Source organism: Diachasma alloeum, unplaced genomic scaffold, assembly GCF_001412515.2.
Source record: "Diachasma alloeum isolate Michigan unplaced genomic scaffold, Dall2.0 Dall_scaffold_00301, whole genome shotgun sequence".
Taxonomy (NCBI): Eukaryota; Metazoa; Arthropoda; class Insecta; order Hymenoptera; family Braconidae; genus Diachasma; species Diachasma alloeum.
In genome coordinates this window covers 1,055,811-1,081,913 of record NW_021680440.1, presented here as the reverse complement: position 1 = coordinate 1,081,913, position 26,103 = coordinate 1,055,811, and the positions used below count along the sequence as shown (strand labels likewise).

The 26,103-nt window shown below is 37.4% G+C and overlaps 1 protein-coding gene across 4 annotated transcripts; it reads right to left on the bottom strand.

Moving 5' to 3' along the window:
* On the bottom strand, window positions 1–25,266 carry LOC107039548 (transcription factor cwo). Of its 4 annotated transcripts, XM_015259202.2 has the most exons (6): window positions 24,122–25,266; window positions 10,734–10,863; window positions 2,903–3,086; window positions 2,337–2,570; window positions 1,832–1,852; window positions 1–1,763 (listed from the first exon to the last, which is right to left on the bottom strand). In XM_015259202.2, exons 1-6 carry the CDS (start codon window positions 24,184–24,186, stop codon window positions 1,201–1,203), a joined length of 1,197 nt encoding a protein of 398 aa, XP_015114688.1. In that variant the 5' UTR covers window positions 24,187–25,266; the 3' UTR covers window positions 1–1,200. The 4 variants fall into 4 exon arrangements, with proteins under 4 accessions (XP_015114688.1, XP_015114689.1, XP_015114690.1 ...); XM_015259203.2 differs by lacking the exon at window positions 1,832–1,852; XM_015259204.1 differs by lacking the exons at window positions 10,734–10,863; window positions 24,122–25,266 and adding an exon at window positions 3,824–4,420 and having other exon boundaries at window positions 15–1,763.
* Between the last annotated feature and the right edge of the window lie 837 nt (window positions 25,267–26,103).

Here is a 26,103-nt window from a genome sequence, read left to right as displayed (position 1 = left end):
TTGAGAGAGTTTAATTATAGTAAATATAATTTATTCATCGTAAACTCATAATCACCTTAAACCTAAACATTTTTTTATGTACAAATATATTCAATTCGAAACAAGAACTTAGGAGTAGTTAATTCATATTTATCATCATGATTTAATGTAATGCAGGTCTCGGTCAGTCTTTAGTCGCTGAGGGCCTCCCACTAACATATTACATTTCAAATGGGCATCAAGTAGAACCTTAAATCATCTATGAATCGAGGCATTGGCATTTGTCACATTATTGCCTCTCAAAAATAATTGATACTCGTGTTTGCACATAATTTGAGCGGATATAAAAAGATAACATCATTTCTATCGTAATGAACAAAGAAAACAATCAAAAAATCATTCTTCTTTCTATTAAAAAAATGACAGAAAAATATACAAAGAGAACAAATGGATTAAACAAACATTTCACACTCAATGAATATTCATTGAATTTCAGTAATTTTTTCAATAATCAAAAATCGAAATTGATTGAATCACAAGTAGCAGTTCATTGTCGGTGGATATTGTATCAAAAGAATATCATAATAAGAGAGATTTAATACTGATTAGTGCACAATGCCGATCAGTAGCCACTCACCAACTCGCAAACTCGCAATAAGAATTGTGAAAATGAAAGAAAAAATGATAAAATCCGGAATATAGGACGATAACCGCTCAGAAATGGCACAACATTTGGTGCGAACGCCTCTGATCAACTGTAAATGCGATATTCCACTGTTCAAATTCATCTTCAACTTCGTAGAGACGTGGAAATTCATCTCTCTATACATTTTCCATAGAAATTCCTGGATTTACTCATGTCAAAGAATTCCGTGCCATTAATAAACCCAGAAATTTCTACAGAATATATCTCAACAGTCTAAATTAATTTTTAGACCCAGAAAAATTGAATTCCATTGACTTTCCCTATAAAAAATTTCCATTGAACATTTTTACTGACAAAAAAGCTCAGACAAGCGGTAAAAAATGCCAGTAGAATCAGCCGAAAACCAATAGAAAGTTGAATAGAATTTTCCACTAAATTCGATTAGATTAGATTAGATTTTTCGCTGAAAATTTTCGGTGCGTCCAGTAGAAAAATCAGACAACCTCTTCTGCACAAAAAATCTCCCCAAAAACTGTCTAGACATTGTTTCCTGAACCCTCCAGTCCCCACCGCACCTACGTGTGCTCGTGATGGGGACTCTGTTCCTGAGCCCAAGTCGTCACCTGCGTCTGATTGAAGTTAACAGAAATAGTGATAGGATGAAGAACAGTCTCAGGCCCAGCGTCAGGTATGAACGTCAGCTGTGGCCTGAGAACCGACGACTCCACGGTCAGGGGAACGTAGAAATTCCCTCCGTCGTGCAGAGCAAACACTGGAATTCCGTGGGGCTTCTCCGACGGTGGTGGACTCGACTTGACTCTCTCCGCCGAAAACCTCTGCTTTATCGAACTCTTGAACTTGTAGTTTGTGGGCCTCTGGTGGGGCACCATCGACGGCGAACTGTGGGACTGGGTGCTGTCGGTGTGGCTGTGATTGCTGTCGTCCGAGACGACTGTTGGCGGTGGAATTATCGGCCTGGGGCGCTCTGGGTCCTCGAACGAACTCACCCCCGAGCTTGAGCCCTGGTCCGAGTGGCTGGCGGGGGGGCAGATGTTGGACATACTCGTGTGACCGAAGGTGGGAACTGCTGAACCGCTCTGAGGGGGCAGGTCGGGGTGGGGGAATCCCAGCCTATCACCTGCAACGAAAATTCTCTATTGAAATTTTTGAGCTCTTGGGGAGGAATTTTTTTGAAAATATAGTCACGTTTTTTCCGCCGAGTGGGAGCTTTGGAATTTTGAATAAAAATCGAATTAGTATTTATTATACTTAATTATTGTGTTAATTCATACGCTTCATTGTATTGTATTTTAATTTCCACCTTCACAACTAGATTAATTTAATTTTATCTATTCTTATTATTATTATATTTTTTTTCCTTAATTCACAAGTTGCAACATTGAATGAAGTGGAATTATGGTAAAGATCAATAAAAAGTGTTTTTTTTAAATCAAAATAAAGACACAAAACGAAAGTCATTCAAAATCTCATTGTAATAAAATAATTAATAATTATAATAAAATGAATAATAAAATAATAATAATAATAATAATAATAATAATAATTTTTATTTCGAGTAATAATTATAATAAAAAATTGGTCAATAGTCAAAATTGAGTTGTACCATTTGACCACTTCGCTGTTGATCTATACTCATTTATTTTTAAAAAGCCATTATCCACTTGTATCGACTTCTAATGATGAAACTCACTTGTAGCTAAAATTTTCTCGCAATGTTGCTGGAGATGACTGATCAGCTGTACGCAGAGTGAATCTCTAGCGAAGAACCCCTCGACCTCAACTAGAAAATGCATTGTTTCACTGAGACACTCCTGAAACCCCAGTCTATAGTGTTCAGCAGCTGGTGAGGCATTTGGAGAGTGGGACACACTATCCACACTGTCCTCTGGATGGTGAACTGGCGCTGCTGACGGCTGTTTCGTGTCTGTAATCAAAAAATTAATCATTTACACTAACGATAAAATAAAAAAATAAAAAAAAGTTCAAGTCAATTTCGACTATGGGTCAGTTTTCAGTGAAAATCTCCGAACCTAAGGCAGATAGCAAAATTTTTGTTATAACCTTTTTTGTAGCTCTCAAATCGCTCTGTAGAAAAGGTCATTACAAAAATTTCGCTGTCTCCCTTAGGTTCGGAGATATTTCTCGAAAACTCAGAGCTAAGTCGGCTTTAATTGTTTTATCGCTTCGCTACTGAAATCGTTTGAGGGTAATTTCCGCTGAAATCTCTTCATTCTCGATTAATTGAACTCAAGTTACCCTGGCGAGCCCCTTGGAGGTATTTCATATGGCGAATAGCCATTTCGATGATTTCCGTCTTCTCCACACGTCCACGACCCTTTTTTAAGTACTCAGCTGGGATCAGCCGACTCAGATCAGCGAGACAATTGTTCATGCGATCTCTTCTCCTCTTTTCGATTATTCTGTGGGACATTGGGTCTTGCTGCAACATGAACAAAAAACAAAAATTAATTGGCTGATAATTTCTAATGAATGATTCAACTTTTTCAACTTTTAAAGATTTTTATTAACGTCAGGGATGCAACACGACAGCAGAGTGTACATTGTTAACTTACGACTATTTGACGATTCTACCTTCGTTTATGCATTTAAGAGTATGAGTTTGGTGAAAACAGGGTTTTGGAGTAGGAATAACTATGGTTTAGGGAAAAGCAAGTGAAAACCCCTAATTCGTATCCCTAATAATTTAACAAAATAATGAGTAAATATTTGTTCATCTAGATTCAAATAATTCTCAATTATCATACAGATTCTAAAAATAATAAATAGATTGGAGTGATCAGTGAAAAAATTCAATTTAAATATTAATTATCCCCCGGTATTTAATGATATACATGAACTGAATTTATCCCTATAGGCACTTTCATTCAACGGAAAACTCATCGATGAAGCGAAATAAATCAACTCGACTCAAAAAAGTGATTTAATTGCACAAGACTCATCATTAAAATATTTTCAATATAAAAAAGCCCAGAACCACAAAAATATTCTCATAAAAATTTCCACATCCACTGAATCACTGTTCTCCCTGAACGCACCCTCTATCATCGAATGTCAAATCACTGAACCCTTCACCCACCACAAAAACATCCCCAAATCAATTAAAAACTCTGCGCTGCCTCTCCCGAAGTTCATTATCATTTACTTCCAAAAAATCACCTCTTTATTCAAACATCTTCGCTTCCGCGAAGGCGAGTGTGGCGCCTCGTCGTGATTGGCCACCGCATAATACTGCATATTCAAAATATTCTCCATACTGTGTGTCACCATTGTGCCCCGGTACCAATTTGAATCTCCCAGGGCAATCACAATCCCCCCAAATGGAATGAAAAAACTTCACACCCCACTTTTCACCAACCAATGTCTCAAAGTCCTCACCCTCTCCACTACTTTACCTAAACAATACGTCAATCAATCGATCAGTGCCACTTAACAGCCACTTAATTACTCGGGCCAGCAATCACATTGATTTTCTCTCAGTCTTAATGATCAATTGCAATCATAACGAGCTCAATTGCCTTTTAATTACTAAAAAATGAAACTATCGGTTGTTATTTTATTTTATTTTTACTCGGTGAGTCTCGTAATTATTGCTTAATCATCTTCAGTCAGAAGTGTTGAATGCTGAGTTGAGTTGACACGTCTCGAGCAAGACAACGAGCGAGACTGAGTCCAAGTAGATCGAGGGCTATTCACTCGGGCGGCTTGCGATGTTACACAGTCCCGTACGATTGGACGACTGTGGACGGTGCTCAACCGTCTCCTCCACTACTTATGCGTGCCTCTTTTGTGGGACAATGCGATATGCCCTTCTTCCCCTTCCCATCCAAAAGAGAAAAAAAAACACGATTTTATGTTATGTATCATCACGTGTTTGTTATACGTGCGGTTATGGACAACACGTGAGATATTTCTTTTTTTTGTTTGCGAATGGAAACTTTGGAACCGTTCAAGTTCAAGTTTTGGATTTTTTGTGTTGTATCGACCCACACGGAGAGAAATGTTCAGTAAAAATTACGGAACTCACAATTCACTCACCGATTACAGAATCGACTTAGAGAATTTAAGTGACGCTATCGTAATTTTTCACAGGAGATTCAGATAAAAATTACGGAACTCACAATTCACTCACCGATTACAGAATCGACTTAGAGAATTTAAGTGACGCTATCGTAATTTTTCACAGGAGATTCAGATAAAAATTACGGAACGCTCCGGAAGAATTCCGTGACAGTTCCGTAAAATTTCCTACAACCACATTTCGCTCCGGAATTACGGAAACGATACGTAATTTTTATTGAATATTTCTCTCCACGTAATCCGCGAGCGAAGTAAAATTCAAAAAAAGTGTGAATCGGAGCTGAATTGATTGAATAGCGGTTTAAAAAATTTATCTGGATGTCAATACTCGTTATTTTGATTTATTTAAAATTTTCGAATTTTTCATCAATTTTCCTGAATGTGAGCTTTCTGATGGTTTCTTCAAATGTGATGTTTCAAATTCATTCAAGTATGTGTAAATAAAATTTTTCTATTATTAAATCTAGAACCGTAAAAAAGACAATCGGTTGCATAGAAGAAAGGGATAATAACAATAATAATGATGATAACATTCAACTAAAACAAAATTAGTCAAAAAGAAATCTTATTCAATTTACTAAAATGAAATAAACAATATGATGTGTAAAAATACTATCGAGTCTTGAAAATTAAATTGGGAATGCAAATTCAACATTCATTTTTGTCAATAAGATTTCATCCCAATATTCATGCAATCCCGTTGTTTTCCTCAATTAAGTGCTCGTTAGGCCCACGCGTAGCGCGTGATGCCAACACGAGTGGCGATAAGCGAGTGCAGAAGGGGAGAAAAAAGTGTTAAACAGAAGCTAACGTCAAATGGGGCTGGATTCTGATAAGAATAAATCCGGTGTAAACCAGTCGAGTTGAACTCTGTGCCCAAGTGCGAATGGATGGTTATTATGGTCCAGTTTATCACCACGGATGACCTGAGCTGCCCCCCCCCCGTGTTTTTCATACGATAACCGGGATTCACCGGATCCCTCAGCCTCCACCAACACATCTTCGTCGAGCCCCCGCCCCCCGGCGTTGCGACTCGATAACTTCGTCGTCTCGTGCGCCATTTACATTTCACACGAGTTTACGTATTTAATGGGTTTCCAGTGGGATCGGTTGTTTTGGAAAACACTCACGCGATTTCCAACGATTTCTGACGTTTGACGATTTTTGTGAAGAGTGGGGAAGAAGGAAATAATAATGATTACGAGGAAAGATTTCCATTAATGAAGATGAGTTCAATTTATTTCAAACACGTGACACGTTCCTGAATAGTTGAACAGATTGTTATTAAGGATGTCTAAGTACTTTGACTTTTTTTCCGGAACGGAACGAAACGTAGATTTTACGGAACGGAACGTAGAAATAACTCACCAGCTTCATAAAAATTGTTGAACGTTCAAGAATTTTTGATTTTGGAGGCATAATAAGTCGCCAAGTTTCTGTAAGATTTTACTTCTTCGGGAAAAATTACGTGACAATTTCGTACTTTGTTCGGTGATGAACCTGAAAATTCACTGAACGTTTAAGATTTCTTCTCTTCCATTCCTACAAAAATTGCCGGAAAACGATTCCCCATTGCGAATTACGTGAACAGTTCCGTAATTTTTACTAAATAATTAATTTTGATTAATGTTTCTGTCATCTAAAAAAATACTGGAATTTCTCAGAAATCATTAATTTTATTTACTCCACCGGAAATTCCACCTCAAATGATGAACAGTTTGATAAAAACCGAGCAATGTCTTCCCTCGAAAGACATTTATTTCAAACAGCGATTTTGGATTCGCAGTGTGAAAACACTGCGCGAACGGGAAAAGAAATTGAACGTCACATGATCGTCTCGGCTGTCAATGACGTCGTCTTCCTTGTTTGAATGCGCTAATTACGAGTGCCGTGTATTAATAGACACACCGCAGCCAGTGGCGTGCACTCCACGACGAAAACAGTGATTTATAATAACAACGGCGTCATCGTCACATTATACAATGATAATTCTCCTCGTCAGGCTCTCCAACGGGTCACGTGATCAAACGCTCAAGGAAATTCAGTACGACAAAGTCCACATCATGACCCATACGGCCCCGCAATTGGACCCGATGGGAAAATCAATGACTAAAGTTTAATCATTAGTATTGAAATATTTGACTGAAATTTTTGGAAATTTTCATCAAGTGACAGTCTCGCGGATAGTTCAGGGGATTTTTCACCCAGGTAGGAATTGACGGTAGAAACTGGACTCATCAAGCCCTGGAGCAAGGTTTGGAAATCAACCAAGGCTGAAGCTCAGCCTTGGATCAGCCCTCCTTCAGCCCCAAAATGATAACCTCGTTTCAGACTTAGTCCATAAGGCTTAAACAATGCTTGCCGCCAAGGCTTGGTCCGAGCCTTGAATTACAAAATTTTAAAGGCTCTTCTTTTAAATAAATCATATTAATGTTTACGGATATGTGTTCAAATAATTTCTTATTGCTTCATAACCCCTTTTATGAATCCCGAGCAACTTATGAAAAAGACTGACGGGACTATGTACAGTTCCTCGTGTAAAAAAATTTTTTTATTTCTGCATTTCCGGGGCAAGTGAGGGTCTCAGTGGCATTAGGCGGGCCAGAAAATACAGAATCGACGTTCACTCGGCGGAAAAATTCGATTTTGGCGAAAGTCGACTTTCCCCCCGAAAAAAGCCTAAATATGGCACTTTGGCTCCGGGTGAAAAAAAATTTTTTTTCATTTCTACATTTCTCGGACAAGTGAGAGTCTCAGGGGCATTAGGCGGGCCAGAAAATACAGAATCAACGTTCACTCGGCGGAAATGTGTTTCTTCACCGTTCCTCTACGCGGCGAAAAATTTCTGTTAAAATTCAACAACTGAAAATCCTCACAAACGTTGAAACAATAAAAAATAACGGAAAAAACCAAAGAAAAATTTCTTCATAGAGTCACGAAGTTCAAACGATAAAATAGCAGGAAAATCATGCGAATTCACCGTCACAATTAACTTCCAAGAAGTTCTAAAGTAAATATTTGCGTCGACACAACCTGAAGTGAAAAATGTTCCCCAACGAGCAATCAAACAACGAAATAAAACCAGATAAAAAAAATTTGTTTGAATGTAAATGCCGCAGAAATCCCTGGCCCCGACTGGAGCCCGACTAGATTCAGCCCCAACTGATTCCCGGAAATTCTCGAGCATGTGATGGAAAAATACATCCTACTGTGTTTGAATAGTTAAACTCATCGTCTCACTCGGCGTCTGGCGGCCGCACGTGTTCCAACAAGATGCGATGCACGTTTTATTTATGCGGGGATGTTAATTGCACGCGATGGCTCAATGACAGTACGTGCGAGGTCCCTCCAATGTCGCTAAGAAAATGTAAACAACTTTTTTTTTCCTTCAGTTGTTTTACTTATTTTATCGCATTGCAGCGAGAAGTGGACAAACTGCGGTGGAGATTAATCGATTGAGTTATGAGAAGAGTCGCGACTCTAGCGCACCGGGGCTTCCCTGTGCGGTTTTCAGTGCTGACGTTTTTTTTTTATTTGCACGGCGAGAGAAGTTGGAGAAAAATTACCGAGAAAATCGTGGCGAATTGAAATTAAATCGCCATTTTTTCTTACGATTTAATGCAATTTAAAACATCGAAAAAAATGCGGCGCGCCGCTAGTACTAGTGCTACGTTAGTCTGCAGTAGAAAAGGCCGTGACGAGACAGCCGGGACTTCGCTCAATGTCCGCCCTTCGAAAACGTTTGTCGTACGTTAACCTTCACAATTACAGACATTAATCCACGAATAAAAAGTCGCCGATATCGGAAGAATAACGAAAAACAATTTTTTTTTATTGTTTGATAAGAAACCGTCAATTGAGGCCATCAAAGCTCAAGAAAAACCCGTCCGTATGATCGATCGTATCTCCTGCATAAGCGATTCGACGAGAAAACAGCATTGGACTTTTTTGTCGGGAATTCCCTCGGCTACAAAAATAGTTATTTGACATTTTCTCCTAGATCTGCTCATTTGCGAGGTAATTGCATAGTCAACAAAAATGGTGAACTACGTTTTCTAACTTCTTTTCGAATTTCGCAGTTTCCCGATCTTGATAAATATGGAATTATCTCGACAACAAGTGATCCTGGGAGGAAACATCATAAAACATTTTTTGTGGAAAATTTTGTCCGTTACAAAAAATCTTTTCCGTCATTTCTTCGTAAATCCACTCACTTCCGAGATAATCGCAATAGCAACAAAAATGTACTGCACGAAAGAAAGTTAAAAATTATTTTACCCCTTTAAAAATGAATATTCACGGAAGAGAAGGAGGGAGAGGGGGATTTTGTGAATAATCGAAGCGAAAAACCATATTTAATCTTCTTTGTCCGCTGGAGTTTTTACCATTCAACACAGTAATTTCTGCAATTTTCTCGAGTAAAACGTAGGAGGCGCGAAAAAAATTATAATTCAACACAATAAAAATTCATATGCTTTGCTTAATTTCTCGTCGTTCAACAGTAAAAATTGGTAAGAAAATGAAGCCTTTTCCACACTTTTGAAAATTATTCCATCATCCCCGCATTTTATACTCTTTTATCCGTTAAAAATCACTCTGTCAAATCGTGAGAAATGAATCAAATTTCTAAGTTTTTCCGGTACAGTCCTCGATGACTATGTTCACACAGCAATATTTATTTATTATATTCTCTCCGCGTATTCGTCTGCCCCACTCCTATCCCGTCACAAAAATTTCTCCCCCATCACCATAATTTCTCCTCGCCTTAAAAATAATAAGACTCCCTGGAATAAACATGAAAAATTGCGCAATGGTTAGTACAAATTCATTCCAATGGAAAAGTTGGCCGGACGTCCATGAGTTACCCGTGTCGTTACACGTGCCGTTTATAGCGTGCATAACGGCTAAAGGAAAACGCTCATAACACTAATAATAGAAAAAATTGGAGGAGAGAGGAAGAGAAAGATGAGATTATTCCCGATAACAACTAAAGAAGACAGCGAACCCCCGAATAAAAAAACGAAAAACAAAAATAAAAATAATAAATACCAACAACAACTCCCATAATTTTCGATTCCAACAAAAAATTTAAAAATAAACTTATTGCGAAAATAATCAAAGAAACGATAAAAATAATGAAAACGGAAATAACCGATGAAAACAATAATGACAATTGACTTACGAAGATTACGTCGTCAGCCATGACGTAACAACATTTTCCTGAATGGACATTGGCAAGGGATAACGTAAATAAACCGAGAATACGATTGAATTGACGTTTATTCAGCGGATATTCAGATTTAATTTGGGTTGACGTCTTACGTCGCTCTAATTGGGAGGGCTGATAATAATCTATTAATGACAACAAACGCATTTTCAGATGGGTCGTACACTCGACGAGTCCGTGATACAACAGCCTGAGGTGTCACTTGTGTTTGTGACACAGGAAATACCAGCGTCGTGACTGCTGCATGACGATAAGTTTTTTCGATTTTCGTTGACACATCAGAGGTTTCTCAAAAATTTGTTTTTACTAGATTAGGCTGCGCACGTGTTCTCTACCTTACGTGCCTCAGGTATTTGTAGAAACGATTAGGTTGTCATTAGAAATATAATTATTGAATTTGAAATGAGTGAATTTATTATTATTTTATTTATTATTATTATTATTATTATTATTATTATTATTAATTAATATACGTGTATGAATATATATAAAACAACGATCCATTGAATTTTTTTATTAGAGGGAATTTACTCATTTAAAAATGATGTGTCTAGACTTAATTCTATTTTCGAATCGAATTGAATACCATTCTATGAAACATGAACCATGAAATCGTGCGTTCGATTGCAACTCGAGAAAGACTCCCTGAAATATAGCCAAAGTACTTGGATATCCTTAATATGACAGCTTGAAAAATAATTAAATAATGAAAAAAATTAATGATGCAAAAAAATTAATTAATGCAGTTTTATTTGAACTCACCCTCGATACTTTCTTCTTCGTATAAATCTCATCATCCTCCGAGGCAGTAGTAAAGTTGAGATTTCCCTCGCAGTAGCCATTGCCGAGACCCATCCTGTAGATCTCATCTTTACAAGACCTCCCATCCAAACTGCAAAAAAAATGAATAATTTCATCACACAAGGTCGATTACATTTATTCATGTCACTGGTATTTGACTCAAGAAAAGAGAATGTGACTTCACGTGACGCTAGGAATCACGCGAAATCGATGAGTTGTCTCGTATTGGGAGAATAAATATGCTTATCTAATCACTCGATCATGAGACTAGTCGTAAATTAATGGGGACGGTGAGTCAGACTCTTGCGACCCAGTGATGTCACTGGAATTGTTCCCGTATTCAATCGAAAATTCATATTTAACTGCAAGAATTGAATGAAATCAGTTCAATAGTGCAGTGATAAGTTGGAAAATGAGTGGAGTGGTAATTTCCAACTCGTTCATAAACTAAAAAATATACCTGATGATATTGTTCAAACCACTTCATTACAGAATAATTCCAAATCATTTAAAAAAGTTAAATTATAATTCGATACAGCACTTACTCATTTTTAGATCGTCATAAATATAAAATCAGCGCCCTCGAAAGCTAATGGCTAGTTAATTTAATAAATCCAATTTTTAATATGATTTAATATCATTTAAGAATAATTTACTGATGATTAATTAATCAATGACCGTTCGTAATGAAGAATTTGGGAGAATTGTAGATTAATTGAGTTGATTTTCAAGTTTTGTAATGTATTTACTCATTTAATTAATTAATTCACTGACGTTGTTGAACTCTGGGCAAATGTCTGACGATATTGCCTTCTCAAACTACTTATTTATGAAATAAATTCCTAATTAGTGAAAAAATGTTGAATTATCGTCCCCCACATTTTTTTCTTTATTCTCACATCTTCGCAACCTTCAAATTATCTTCTTCGAAAAATGTTGAATTAACTGATTATTTAGCGTGACTCCATAATTATTCACGCACGACTACTTCATTGATTGACGTTCATAACAAAGAATTTCATAGAGATTGAACACTCCAGAATTTCCGTAAACAGAGCCAATGCATGTGAAGATTTTCTCAAATCGATCGACTTTAAAATACATCAGATATTTTAACGACAAAAATTTATGTTCGTCATTTCACGTCACTGGAGGTATAGCCCCAGTCAATAACCCGTGCGGGTGTCGTCCCATTATAGATTTTCTCACATTAATAGAAGAAAGAGGGTAATAATAAAGAAATGCCTAGTAAGCTACTGCCAACGAGGACAACGTAAAAGCGGTCGTCTCATGAAATTTTCACCACGCGTCGTATATTCTTGTCCTCGTACAGCTTTTCTGAAGATTAAGGGGGTTTCAGTCGCTCTGATAATAAAAATCACGGGCATAATTTTTTTATTGCAGACAAAATATTCTTATCAACGAAGAAAAAATACGGATGCTCTAGATCTCGAGGGAAAGATATTTTTAGATTCGAGAAGAATTATTTAAAAAACGCTTTTTGTGGGGAATTGCGGAATGAGAATAATGAAATTTATAAAACATTTTTTTTCATAATTTTGATTCTGAGTGGAGGCTTGGGAAATGACGTAGAATGTCATGAAACGTGAAGGTATGTTATTAGAAAATATATGGACGGCCGGATGTGTGTGTGATTATTCGGAAAATTTTTATAAATCTTCACAGAAAAAGGACTAAAGTTGAAGCTAAAAATCTGAAATTTCGTCCCATAATTTTTGGGTTTATTCGAATGTTTTTCATTGAAGTTAATGATCATTCGGGATGAAAATAACTGATACACAGACATACACTGATTTTGGGGGGTATTATTTTCCAGGTTTTATCCAATTCAACATTTTTTATTAATTGAGAAAATTGAAATTCGTCACAACAAGAGTTCTCAATTTTCGTGGGATTTTTAATAGTGTAACTATTACCCTATCAATTAAAATAGCCGTTTGATGATTGATAAATTCCACGGACTTTTGCGAACAATGAGGAGTGAATAGTCGACGAGTGTGTGGGTAGCAGAGTCCTTTACCCAACACCACATTCCCCGCGCTATCGATGGAAATCGATAGAGCAGAGATGCGTGGGTCGCCGTGCTGAAGATAGACATCCAAACATGTTTGGCTTTCATTCCGTCACGATAAATATTTCTCCGACAATAAAAAATAATCCCCCCTCAGCGTTCTCCCACTCTCTAACCCTGAATAATTTTTTCAAGCGGAAGAACTGGATGAAATGAGGAGAAAATATTATTTTGGGAATGCGTCGATATAATGACATTGTAACAAAGTAGATTTCACGTGATCACAGTATTTCGTCCGTTATTTGCTGGAAAAAATTGATTTTGAAAGTGAGTAGCCCTTCGATCCACAACAAATTTACTGAAGAATTACTTCCAAAAACGAAAATAGTCGTTGAGAATTAAAAATATTACGTGAATGGAGAAATTAAATAATGAAAAGACCGTTATTTTAATCAATTGAATGAGAATTAACTCTTTCGAGCAAGAAAACAATTTCTCAGGCCAAAAACCCCATGTCAACTCACGAAATTAAATTATGCGGAAAACAGAAAAAATTGAAAGAAAAAGTTGGTTGAATATATTCAATGTAATGAGCGGAATTAACTTCCTTAAATTATTGTCGACAAGTAGATCCACCGAAACCCCTTGATCATATGGAGTAAGCGCCACCTGATGCAGTTTAAACCTCTGCGGGGGAGTATTACCCCTCGAAGAGCCCGAGATCCTAATTGGATGCACGCAATTATTCCGAACAGATGTAAATCCATGTACACCCACCACGTGCCTGACATTTAACTACTTGAGAGCTCGGCCTCGGGCATTTCCACCCCTCAGCGTCACCCCCGTCCCCTCGAAGACAACACAAAGTGTCGAAATAAAACGAGGAATCAATTAAGTGAAACTTCCTCACTTTCGCAAGAAACCAAGTTTATCCTCATGAAAAAACTATTTCCGCTCCAATTTCCCTCCTTCATGGACTGCCCTTGTTGGCGTTTTCTTTGCGGCTCTTCATCCCTCGTGGGGTGAAATGTCAGGCGAACACCCACGTCAGGATCAATTGTTAAACCACGTAGTAACACACCTGCGGCGATAATAGTGACGGTGGCCAACGGGTCAACGCAAGTTCCGAGCAAAAATATCACGAACTTTACACGAAAAAAAGCCCCGCCATAAAAAAAAAACATAATATGGCTCAAAAACATAACCATCCATTTTATATATTTTTTAAACATAAATTGGGACAGTGTAAGATATTTTTTAATATATTTTATGTAAATAAAATGAAGATTTATGTACGTCAACGACGATGACTAATTTTCGTATTACAGTAAATGATGATTTGATTGTAATCATAATTACAATTCAATTCCTTCTGGAACACACTTTAGAGTCTGAATTTCTGAAATTCAATGTTGATACTCAAACATAATTTTTAGTTAGCTCACACGGTAATTCAATTAATCTGTTATTAATTGAATAATTCGATTAACATCGATCAATATCTCCTCCCACTGGAAAATCCTCTCCAGAAAATGTCCCCCAATATCCTCCCCAACCACATCCACTTGAAATAGCTAAAAAAAATTCTGAACTTCATGAATTTTTCATCCCAAAAATTCCAAATTCCCCCCGAAGTGACAATTTCCACGGGACTCGGATGTCATCACGTTCTCCTCCACGTGAATGTGTGTCTGGGCATCAAAGCCGTCACCTTGTAATATTCTCGTGCGAAGGGGAGCACGAAAACACGTGCGTGGAAAAGTTATGCTTGAATACCAACGCCCAGCGCTCTTGTACCATGACCCGCGCAATGTGCCCATTCATGGGAAATGAATTATTCTTTAAAAATCAACAGACCGGGAGGGAATTATGGAAAAACCGATCGATACGGCAGAGGGTGGAGGGAGATTGTTGATATGCGGTTAATCATGGACTGGGGGACGCGAAAGTGAAGGTATTTGACGACGAAGGCGTTCGTGGGGACCAGTAAGGTCGTTGAAGGACGCGGTTAATCTCCTTTCGGTCGCGGCTCGATGATTCTTCTCTCCCTGTGGGCAATCCGCAGATGCCAATGCGACACTCCTTTCAACGCCCATGTTGCCCTATTTCTATCGCATTTATTTATGATGTTTGTGGCGCTTTGGTACGGTTGAGTGTGTAATGGTCAATTCAATTGTCCTTTGAATGCCCCGCGTCAATTGACCAGGACGAGTGAAAGAATTTATTAATTTCTCCAAATGTAGCACTCGCGATTCGGCGAGTCACTTCGCACCTTACTCAACTGAACTTGCTCTCTTACTCTTTATATTTGTCAATTTAATTGTATTTGGAAGCATTGAGCTAATTATATTTATTTATCAATTCACATAATAGTTTCTCCCGTTAAGATTTGAGGAGTAAAAATTTTTATACTGACATTGCGTAATATTAATAATACAAAATAAGAATTTATTTGGGACAAAAGTATCAAAAAGGAACTAGAATATTGTGACCTCCTCATTTGGAATATTCAAATAAATAATTGAAGTTAATTACACAATGTTCAATTCATCTTATTTCACGAAATAAAATATCGTCATAATACAAAACTATTGTCTTGCGTCAAATATCACATCTCTTGAGGATAAATTACTTCGGATAAGAATTGTTTATCAACCAATTGTTCATTCCATTAATAATAAATCAACAAAAAAGTGAAATCTCAAGAAAAAAATTACTGCTTCGATCTGAGAGACGTAAGGAATGAATCGACTATCCAGGATTGATAAAAAAAAATTCTGATCGAAACTCAATTCCTCATATCTCGACATCTCTTTTTTTTATAAATATATAAGGTCAAACCGCTTTTGGCATCACGTGTGATCACGAGTCCACCGCAGACCCCCCGTTTCTCACTCAATCGCGTGTGAAAATCCTACGGTTTATTTTTACCGGACATACATCGCAGTAGAAACAAGGACGAATCAGTAGTACAAGGAAAGTTATCCATTTTACCCGGCTCCTCTCATCCTTCAACTAATTTTCATATTGAATGATTGATGCGACCTTGTCCCTCGTCACTCTGAGCCTCCAGATCGGCCTCCGGGGTTTTTTTATCACAAAAAAAATTGTGAGGAAATCATTAACACACAAAGTCAATAACAATAATTCCGTTCTCAACAACGATTTGAAAAAATCACTTAGGAAAAAAAAAAGATTTGAAATTTTTTTTCTTTCTGTTCTTGAATTCAATTGAATTGATAATTAAATCATGGAAAGATTGATGAACGTTTTTTGGAGGGGCGGGGGAGGGGGGAGTAATCAGCTGTCTCGGTGTGGCTGTGTGTGAGGGGAAATGAAATGAAAGAGGAAAAAAAATATGGTAACCCACATCACGAGTGAGCGCGTGGCTGGCAACGTGACTCCAGCGAGCATTGAGCTTGCCTAGTACTTCTGGCTCGTGTGATTCCGCATGGAGAACAAGAGTAATTTGATTTCCAGTAAGTGTCTGGATTTGGGTACTTCCACGGAGAGAAAAATTCAATGAAAATTACCAGAAAAAACGTAAAAATTACGTTTCGAAATGTAATCCGCGAGCGAAGTAAAATTCAATAAAAAGTGCGAGTTGGAACTGAAATTGTACGAATCGCCGCGTAAATTCTACGATTGTTCCGTAAAAATTAACAAATCAAGCTTTACACTCGAAAGATCCCGGATTTAATTAATAATAATATTAAATAATCATTCCGCACCGCTGATAATGCGACACTTTGCTCGTGCTCTGTGGAAACTTTTGTCGAAAGATAAACGACACGTACACAGGTGTACAAACCCGCGAAACCCCGTTTCCCTCGTCGTCGTGCTTTTGTCGTCGATAAAATAGAAGGCAGACTCGATGATGAGTGGGTGACGTTGAAAATTTAATCGCTGGAAATGTACCCGATCTAAATTCGTCGGGTGATCCATTCAGGTCGCGTGATTAATAACGAACGAGTGCTATACGTATGATTGATTGACGATTCACGAACAACTGATCGAACACATCTTTCATTTCTCGCATTTTTCCATGTGATCAGTTGGTCTTGCGGATGATCCTTTACACTCCACGACGTTTTTTCGTTTATTTGTTATCGTCATGTCCATCAATAATTAAAATCAGTGAGACAAGTGTCCTGATCAATTCACGATAAAGAAACACTTGATGTTATTTTTTATTTATTGACATTCAGAGGAATGTCGACGCAATTAATAATAATCTGGATTTTACAATCGGGAAAAAAATAACAAGAATGGAGTATTTTACGGGGGAGGGTGGGGTAAAATGGACACTTTAGACGTTTCAATCCCTCATTAACATTTAAAAAAAAGTCAAAAGTGTCCGTTTTACCCCAACCTCCCCTACCGGTATTCACAGGAGTCTAAATTAACTTGAATAATGTTAGACCCAAGTATCGTCAAGAATTTATGGAAAAAAGTCTTCTACCTATCACCGAATTTCAGTGATAAAAATCACTGATGATCGGGCTATTATGGTCAGCGTCCAATATCATCAGTAATTGGTGATGGATTCCTCAAAATCAATAACATGTCCCTGAAATTCAAATATATTTTCCTCTGCCTTCGTCAAATTCCTGTTATCGAATACATTAAGTTTATTAATAGTATAAACACAACTTGAATTTCGAAGATTAAAATGAAGATTAGAATTGAAATTGAAATTAAGATTAAAATCTACAAAGGTTCACGGTCAATCGTGCTATCGACCACACGAAACAACATAAATAGATCACCGATAATGACTCGACTGGCACGTTGCATTCCGATATCAATCGTTTACCCGATTTTCCCATTCGTCGACATTCCACCGCCTCCTGATATCCAGAATAAATCACTGAGACCCGAATAAACGAGCAAATGATACACCTAGTCCTGTCCTTTCGTTCAAGTGGTAAACAAAAAGTATTAGATCACCTCGAAACGTCATATCACTGTGAAGAGGGGAAATTTCCTCGACGAAAATGAGAGTCATTGAGTTGGAGGAGACTGCAAGGCTGACAACCGCCTCTGGCATGTTCTCCACGTATTTTCTCTTGTTTTTTGTTTACTCTGTTAAAAAATTGCGCAAATAGGCGAGGCGTCGCACCCCGAGGCTTCGGATTCTAGGTCGTTTGGGTGGGGAAAACGTTGTGATTAATTGTTGGACATTTTTTTTTGTTTGTTGAACGGAGTATTAGTGACGAGGGACTTTCAGTCGTTGATTCTTTTTTCTGTTCTATTATAAATTAGCCCTGAATTCGAGTGATCGGGCAATATTAATTTAAAAAAAAATTAGTGTGTGAATAAAAAGATCAAAATTTACAATAAATGGAAAAAAAATCTAGTAAAATTATGGTATTTTGAGTAGAAAGTATAGTAGTTTTGTGACGTTATTGCCCAAAATTATAAATTTTGGTAGACTTATCTCTTTTTTTATTTTATTAAAGTTTCAATTTTTATGGAGATTTCTCGTTGTGCAATCAATTTTTTCTGTATAAGAAGAAATTTTGCACACAAATTGTATCACAAAATTCTATTATTACTATTATTATTATATTCTTGGTAAATTTTCTCGTAAATTATCACCCGCAATTGACAAAAAAAAATTATCAAAAAACAAATTAGCTGTTTTCCATTTTATTTGGTGATAAGAATATCACGACCAATTAATTCCCTGTAACATCAAAAAATTCTCTGATTAAGCCATAAAAATGACCATCCGATAAGACCAAAAAACCTTAAAAATATCTCGCCTTCAACTCGTAAAAAACACCCAATTTCCACCAGTCCAATTAAACCCTCTGTAATTATCCAAAAATAAAATCGACGAGAATGCGAGGGTCATTGGCCCCATTAATTCGCCCATCTGTACCCACTCAACACCTGTCTGACGTCACAGGGAGGTGTGTCCCTAGATCGAATTCATCCGAAGTGCGCCGGACAAATCTGCGGTTTACTAGCAAAAAAAAAACCTACAAACAGATCGTGGAATGGGTCTGAGACAAGTGGTTGAGATACATGCGTCGTGAAATTAGAGTGGGGGATAGGGGGGCCATGGCGTTGGGTTTATTTCCACTGAGTGTGAGATAACGACGGAAAGTTTCGGCGTTTAATCGGTGTCAAATATTGAGGAAGAGAACAGTTGCTGAAATTTGAATGAAAAAAAAAACTCCATTTCTTGACAAAAGTTCAATCATCACAGGATAATTACCATTTATTTCGGCGATGAGTTACTTCAAGAGAAAATAGCAGAATTTGATTCGGTGAAATAAATTATGCACCCAAAAAAAATAATGCCTTATTTTGAGATTCGAAGGTTTTAGAATCAAATTTTCAAGTCTTAATTGGAGTTAATTATTTCGGTACTGAGTGATTTCAGGAGAAAATGTCAAAAGAACATTTTTCTAGATAATTCGATTTCCTACAAAAAATGTCGAATGGCATTTCGTGCCCGCAGGACTCCTTCTTGAGATAATTTCAAAATCAACAGAATTTTCACGTTTTAGCAGAATGTGATGAACAAATTTTTTCATCACATTGTGTGTTTCATTTTCATTTCATCACATTTTGTGTTTTCACAAAGTATTCTGTCGTTTGCATTTTATTGTTGAAAACAATCTATTTGAAATAAAAATTTCCTTCTTCAATTTCCTTGTTCATCTTGATATGTTTTTTCTTATTTTGCTGTTTGGTTTTCTTTCTGCGGGGGGGGGGGGCTTCGCCCCTCTGGTGCCCCTCACAACTGGTGAGCCTTTATGAGCAGGTGGCGCTGCCGAGGCGAAGCCGAGTGACTTACGTCCTTGTGACGAAACTATTTTAGCGTTTTCTCCTAAAAGGAGTACAGTAGAAAAGCATTTCACCGGAGAAAAAATAGCCAAAGTACTTGGATATCCTTATCAGAAATTATTTCGCTGACGACTAATTTTAGAAAAAAAATGCCAGAACAGATGTTATCTAAAGAATTAAATCCTCTCCAGGAATGATCTTGTGACATTTAACGCATGACTCCAAAAATGTTCCCGACGACTTGTGACATGTCACAGTCCACTGCAAAATTCATGGCTTTCCATGACGCACGTGGTCTCCCCCACTTGCGTCACTGAGCGCGCGAGCCCCGGCGTTTCTCCCGCGGATCGAAGCGACATGGAAACAACCGAAGAGTCGTATGTGCTCAGGGCGTTGTCGCATGCAGCAAGAAAATGAGAAATGAGAGAGTAGAATCGCTCGGGGAATCGAGGAATGCGGAATTCCAATCAACCCGGGAGACGGGTTTTGCTCGCAAGGTCACGTACTTCTCACCGAAATATTTTTATGAGACCATTTAACGAATGCTGTAATAAACTTGGCCGATTACTCAACTCCTGAAGCAGCAATCATCAATAGCGGAGCGGAGTATTATTATTCATGAGGTTTTTTATAGTTTCCCGTAGTGGGGGTGGGAGGGGTGCCTCGAAGAGCGGGGAAATTCTCCGGAAAAATTCGTGTCGATCCATTTTACTTCGTTTTCTAATGCAATTCACTTCTTTACTTCACAGTTATTTCAATAAATGAAACGTTAATTTGACAGTCATGGTAAACTTCATCATTAGGCCCACAAAGTATTTTCTGACGAATGTGTTTATTCAAATCCGCTATCAGTAAAAATAAAAAATTCGTGGCCGTATCTCGTAGTTTTGAGGAAGGTGACATTAAATTCGATTTAGGAAGAAGATAATTATGGAACTCCAAATTTCCCCGATAGCTTCCTGAAGATCATCATCTACCATTACGAAAATTCAACGAGCAATCCATAAATGGACGTTTATCGATCGGAATGAATCACCGGCGGGGGCACTCAGACCGGCTTGAGGTAATCTGCTGCACGCAGTGAGGCCTCGGATTCCCTAATCTCCTTCCTCGTTCTTTTTCAATAAACGATGATGATTGATTGATTCAAAAATTTAAAAAACAGTCGAAGTCTTCGGGGAAAACGCACTCAGGGACTCCGTAATCGCAAGGTTCGAAGATATCGATTTCCAAGTAAAAACGTGCGAGGGAGACTGAAATACGTGCGGTAAATATAGCGGGGGTAGAGGCGGCTACGTGGTATACATTTGTATTTACGTACCAACGGGAATAAATTCAGCTCGATCGAATCTGGTGTCAATGGTCCGTGACCGTGTGGAGTGCGAAAGAGAAGAATGAAAAGTTGACTTATATTTTTTTCCTCTAGCTATCGGAGAGAAACGACTTAACGGAGTTTTTTGCAGGTACAGCGACCTCGAGCCTAAATATGTACGATGTTATTGTATCTCGCCCGAGAATTGAGGGTAAAGAAACAGGAGCAATTTATTTTTCGAGGCGAAAATTAATTTTTTTTGCAAATTTCTATTTTTTTCCGTAATTTTATTTCCAGCACTTGGACGTAAAGGGAAATTTTACGCACAAATTAATTATTGTCTATTGTTGAAATTGAACATGAAAATGTTTTGATGCATGCCCCTTTCACTAGTTGACTAAAATTCACTGCAAAATTGCCTTTTAATTGAAAAATGTCTTTTTATTACCTCCTACAATTAATTATAAGCGTTAATTAATTGGACCCGTGAAACGTTTGATTAATTACACTCCACCCTTTCAATGGAACGATAAAAAAATCAATGAAAAATTTTCCCATCTTCAAGTGGACCCCAATCAGATAGTCCCCCGAGGTCAGCTTATTTTCCTCCACACGTATCAGTCGATGAACTTAAAAGTAGTGCATTATCATCGAAACTCAATTTCTCTTTTTTACTAGTGAGGTAACGTCACTTGACTCTAGTGGTGAGACTGTCATGTGATGGCTATTGACAATCGATGTGACACTCGAGACAAATATCACGTGTAACATGAGCTCCAGTGCTAGCTCGATTAAATGATAAATACGATAGAGAAAAATGGAGCATCAATTCGTTTTTTCCTGTTCATAAATAATTCAAGATAAATGAGTGCAACTTGGATAATATAGAATTAACTAATCAAATCCAAGAATCAGCAAACAGTCAGGAAACATTTTGAAAATCGTATTTTAAAAATTGGAAAGCCAAGATAATTGTCATATTTTTTTAAGAATAATTTATGAACAATCAATAGTCCACCCAAAACAAATTTTTTCAACAGCATGACAACATGAGTTTTAACAATTCTAATTAACAATTTTTTGGTTCCGCATGAAAGCTTTGTAATCGTTGAAATTTAAGTTTGTAATTTTTTTTATAAGGGATCAATTCTATTCATTGACACTATTATGAGCAATAGTAACTATAATCATTTATTAAAAAAATGCCACTTGTTTACAATAGGGGAATGCTAACAAAGAATTATTTTCTCTTCTAATAATCAAAAGAAAAATACAAATTACGTAATAGTGCACGCATTCATATTTACTTATTTAATTATTGAATAAACAGTTTATTATTCTAAGGACTCATATTAGACCGACGAGTTTTCTAAAATCCGCAACATTGTTCTCAAAACTAGAAACTTTTCTCCTTCGCGAATCCCTTCAAAATCACGTTTTTTCCATTGTCTTCTGCGCGAGTCTGATCACGTACGGAATTTATCTACTTTCCCGTATTTTTTTTCGTCCTTCGACCAATACAATATCTTATCGGACCACTTGTGGCCATGAATTCTTTCGCCGCCAGTTTTCCTGCATACAATGGACTTTTTTGTTTAATCGCCCTTTTGAAATCCGTGGAGTCGCGGGCAGACGTTTTGAAATGTCTAAAAATTCACTATCGCCTCGTCTTTTTGCCTCTCCAGCCCGTGATAATTCAGAGGTGCCCATTAAATATTCACTTGTGTGTATATAACTCGCAGATATCTCCGTGAATTTTTTACCTCGTTTACTCGAAATGCCCTGACTCATATTTTAACAGTAGTGTCTTGGTTTTATGATATTTTTTTTTAGATTCTACGCGGTTAAAATAGACAACACCTGAGTCGTACCATAAAATCGTACTTCTGTTAATTGTGTGTAATTAGTCAGCTCATGATGAGGAATAAATGAGAATTTTTAAATTTTTTTTCGATTTTATTTCGCAGAACAAATTTTCCTTTTTTTTAATATCCGGTGGATGCGGGATTCTGGGAATAAGTGAGGAAATTTTTTAGTAATAATTTTTCGGCCGAACCAATTTTTACTCTCAGTGCAGGTGACACCTCAATCTCACCATAAAATTGTACTTCTGTTAATTGTGCGTAATTAGATCAACGATGAATGTATTCCTCATCATGAGCCAATTTAAAAAAATCGTAAAATACTCATTTATAAATGAGACTTTTACGATTTTTTTTATTTCGCAGAACAATTTTTTAAATAAATATGTCAAGGATGAGTGGTTTTACGAATAAATGTCAGAATTTTTTTGCAGAGAACATTTTTCTCAGACATTTTTCTCATTATCGCGGTGAATCGACGATTGAAAAGAGTGCAAGAAGGGTTTTTAATGAATATTGTATCTTTGTGGATTCCGAAAAATAAATTTTGCGGAATGTTTCAAAATTTGCTGTGATTTTCAAGGATTTTCATAATAATGAATTTAAATTCCCCAAATTCTCTACAAAAAATATTTCTTCCGCTTTCCCCTCGTTCCAGAAATATTCACAAGACAATTTTTATGAAATTCCTTAACGACTGAAATTCTGCGAAAGTTTTCGTCTTCATCTTCCGCAGTATCTTAAAAACTAGTGAATTTGAATAAAAATATCGAAAGACTTGTTTTGTGGGACCCGAAATCCCCCACAAAAAATAATTCCTGACTTTTCCCCTCATTTCTAAAATACCAGAGAAACAAACTTAATAAAATGTTCAAACAATTTCAATTCAAGGGAAATTTAAATTTAACTTCCGAAATATCTCAAGAGCCAATGCATTAAGAGAAAAATATGCCTAAACCATTTTTACAATTTCCAAAATTCTCCGTATGAAATATCCTCCACCATTTTCCCCTAAACCGACGCCTTCCAGCGAAACTCTCACCCCAAAAAAATCCACAAATTTTCCACTCGTCCCAAACACCCGGGGACGAATAAATAACCCAACTAAATAAATAATACGTTTCGCGTCAGTCCATCGAAGGACGATTTCATCCGAAAGCGAAGACTCTCGAGTCCGGTGACCTCGAGGAACTTCCCCTCCCCTCTCGCCCCGACATCGAGCGTGTCTGCGCCTCGCGGCACAGCAATTCGTGTCCTCGAGCGGATCCTTTGAACCCGAAATTCATTAAAAATTAACCAGAAAAAAATACAGAAAAAAATTGTCAAAAAAATCTCAACTCACCTCTCGTACTTGACCTGCATTGAGTGCGCGGAGCTCTCGTCCCAGTAGTTCTGTGTCTCCATCATCTCGCAGCATTCAATTACAATCGACTCCGAATTTCAATTCAATTCCGTCTTTCAAAATCCAAGCCGATGCACCTCAACACCACTCAGTAATTACAAAATAATGTTATTCGTCCAGACGCCGAAGAGCCACAACTCTGATTAATTTTTCTATAAAAAATAATTTTTATCCTCCGTTCACTCCAACTGAAGATGAAATTTTTTTTTAACACTTACTGTTGTTTAACGATTTTTTAATTATCCAAAAAATTGATTTCTAATGTAATTGTTATCCAAGTTTAACTGTTTTTTAATTACTATTTGTCTTGCGAATATAAAACTCGGTATTATTCCCCTCCAAACACTTTAAACTCGCGAAAAAACGACACGCAAGAATTTTGCAGTCACGCAACGAGGGTCCAGTGCGTTTGCGTGTCACACACTCGTGTTACTATGGAAGGCCACGAGAGAGTGAGCCTGCAACACCGTCTCCTCACGATGAAAATAAACCCCAGACTCGCGAGTTTATTTTTTTCATCCTCCTTTCGCAGATTTATCCAGAAATAATTTGCCGATGGCTTCAGCCAGTCTACACTGGCGATTTATCGATGCGAGAGAATTTTCGGGGAAAATTATTCGTCGAGACACTGAGCAAAACGAGAGAAAAACCAAAAATATCACATTAATTTGTTTTGCTGCAACCTGTTTTTTTTATTGCAATCCCTCTCGATTTACTGATTGAGGACAAATTCGAACCTTTTAATGTATTATTTTTTAAATTATTTTTGTCACTTTATTGTAAATTTCTGCATTCACACGCGCACTATTTGTCCCTCCACGTGCGACGAGGCCGTTGACTCGCTGGGGGTATGAAAAAATTCAAATTTGAATTTTTAAACAGCCTTTTGTATTTCACCTTTCCACGAATTCGATCAGTTGTGGAATCGTTATCACTGGGGGTTGCGTAGCGGGGCAGAACGGAGCAACCACTTGCACTGGGGGTGGGGTTGATGGCTATTAATAGAGGCAGATGTATTTGCGGAGTCTGTTCTTGTGAGTTGGGGTTGAGCTGATTTTCAGTGTCGATGGTACGCTGTGTCGTTGTCCGGCAGGTTGCGGTGCGCATATAGAGAGCGCGGCCCTGTTCGATCCTCCCGACGGGCCGCCTGCTCTGGCACGCGGTGGAAACGTGGTGGGGGGGGAGGCGGATAGCTGTGGCTGTCAGGCGCGGAGCTGTAATCGTTGGAGCCAGTGATAACGAAATTGAGGAGATAATTCAGCGAATTTTGGGGCTTTTTACTGCGGAGAACGTGTCCTTTGTGAAGAAAAAACATGGGAATCTCGAACGAATGGGGAAAGGAAGGCAGTTCTCATGAGTGAAAAGAGAATTGAATACCACTCTATGAAACATGAATAAACGAATCATAATTGTCCAAATCATTTAGGCCAGACGAAAATAGAATAATTTTACTTTCTTAAGATTGCGGTTACTGAGGTTTTCTTCGAACAAAGTTGATTAGAATTAATAGCTAGAATTATGAGATTATCTCACATTTTTGGCGTTAAGGATAGGAGAATCTGAATGCAATATAGTGAACATGATGATCGATTTTTTCACTTTGAACAAATAATATTAATATCCAAATACAAAATTTCTGATATGAATTAAAAGAAGCTGTGACTCAATATTTCAAATGAAGTTTTAATTTTTAATTTGGTGCTGAAAACATGAGATGACAATATTCTAAGCACAGAATTATATTGATGGGATGAACAACAGATTAATTGAATTACCGCGTGAACTAACTAAAAATTGATAACAGTGTGGGCACGCACTTTTACCAGAGTATCAACAAACATTGAATTCCAGAAATTCACACTCTAAAGTGTGTTCTAGAAGGAATTGAATTGCAATTATGATTAAAATCTTATTCAGTGAGC

Coding starts and splice junctions, on each gene's coding strand:
- LOC107039548 (XM_015259202.2), bottom strand. CDS start 24,186: ATGATGGAGACACAGAACTACTGGGACGAGAGCTCCGCGCACTCAATG. Junction 10,864..24,121: donor ATGCAGGTCAAGTACGAGAG/GTGAGTTGAGAT, acceptor TTTTTTTTGCAG/TTTGGATGGGAGGTCTTGTA. Junction 2,571..2,902: donor CCTCCAAGGGGCTCGCCAGG/GTAACTTGAGTT, acceptor TTTTGATTACAG/ACACGAAACAGCCGTCAGCA.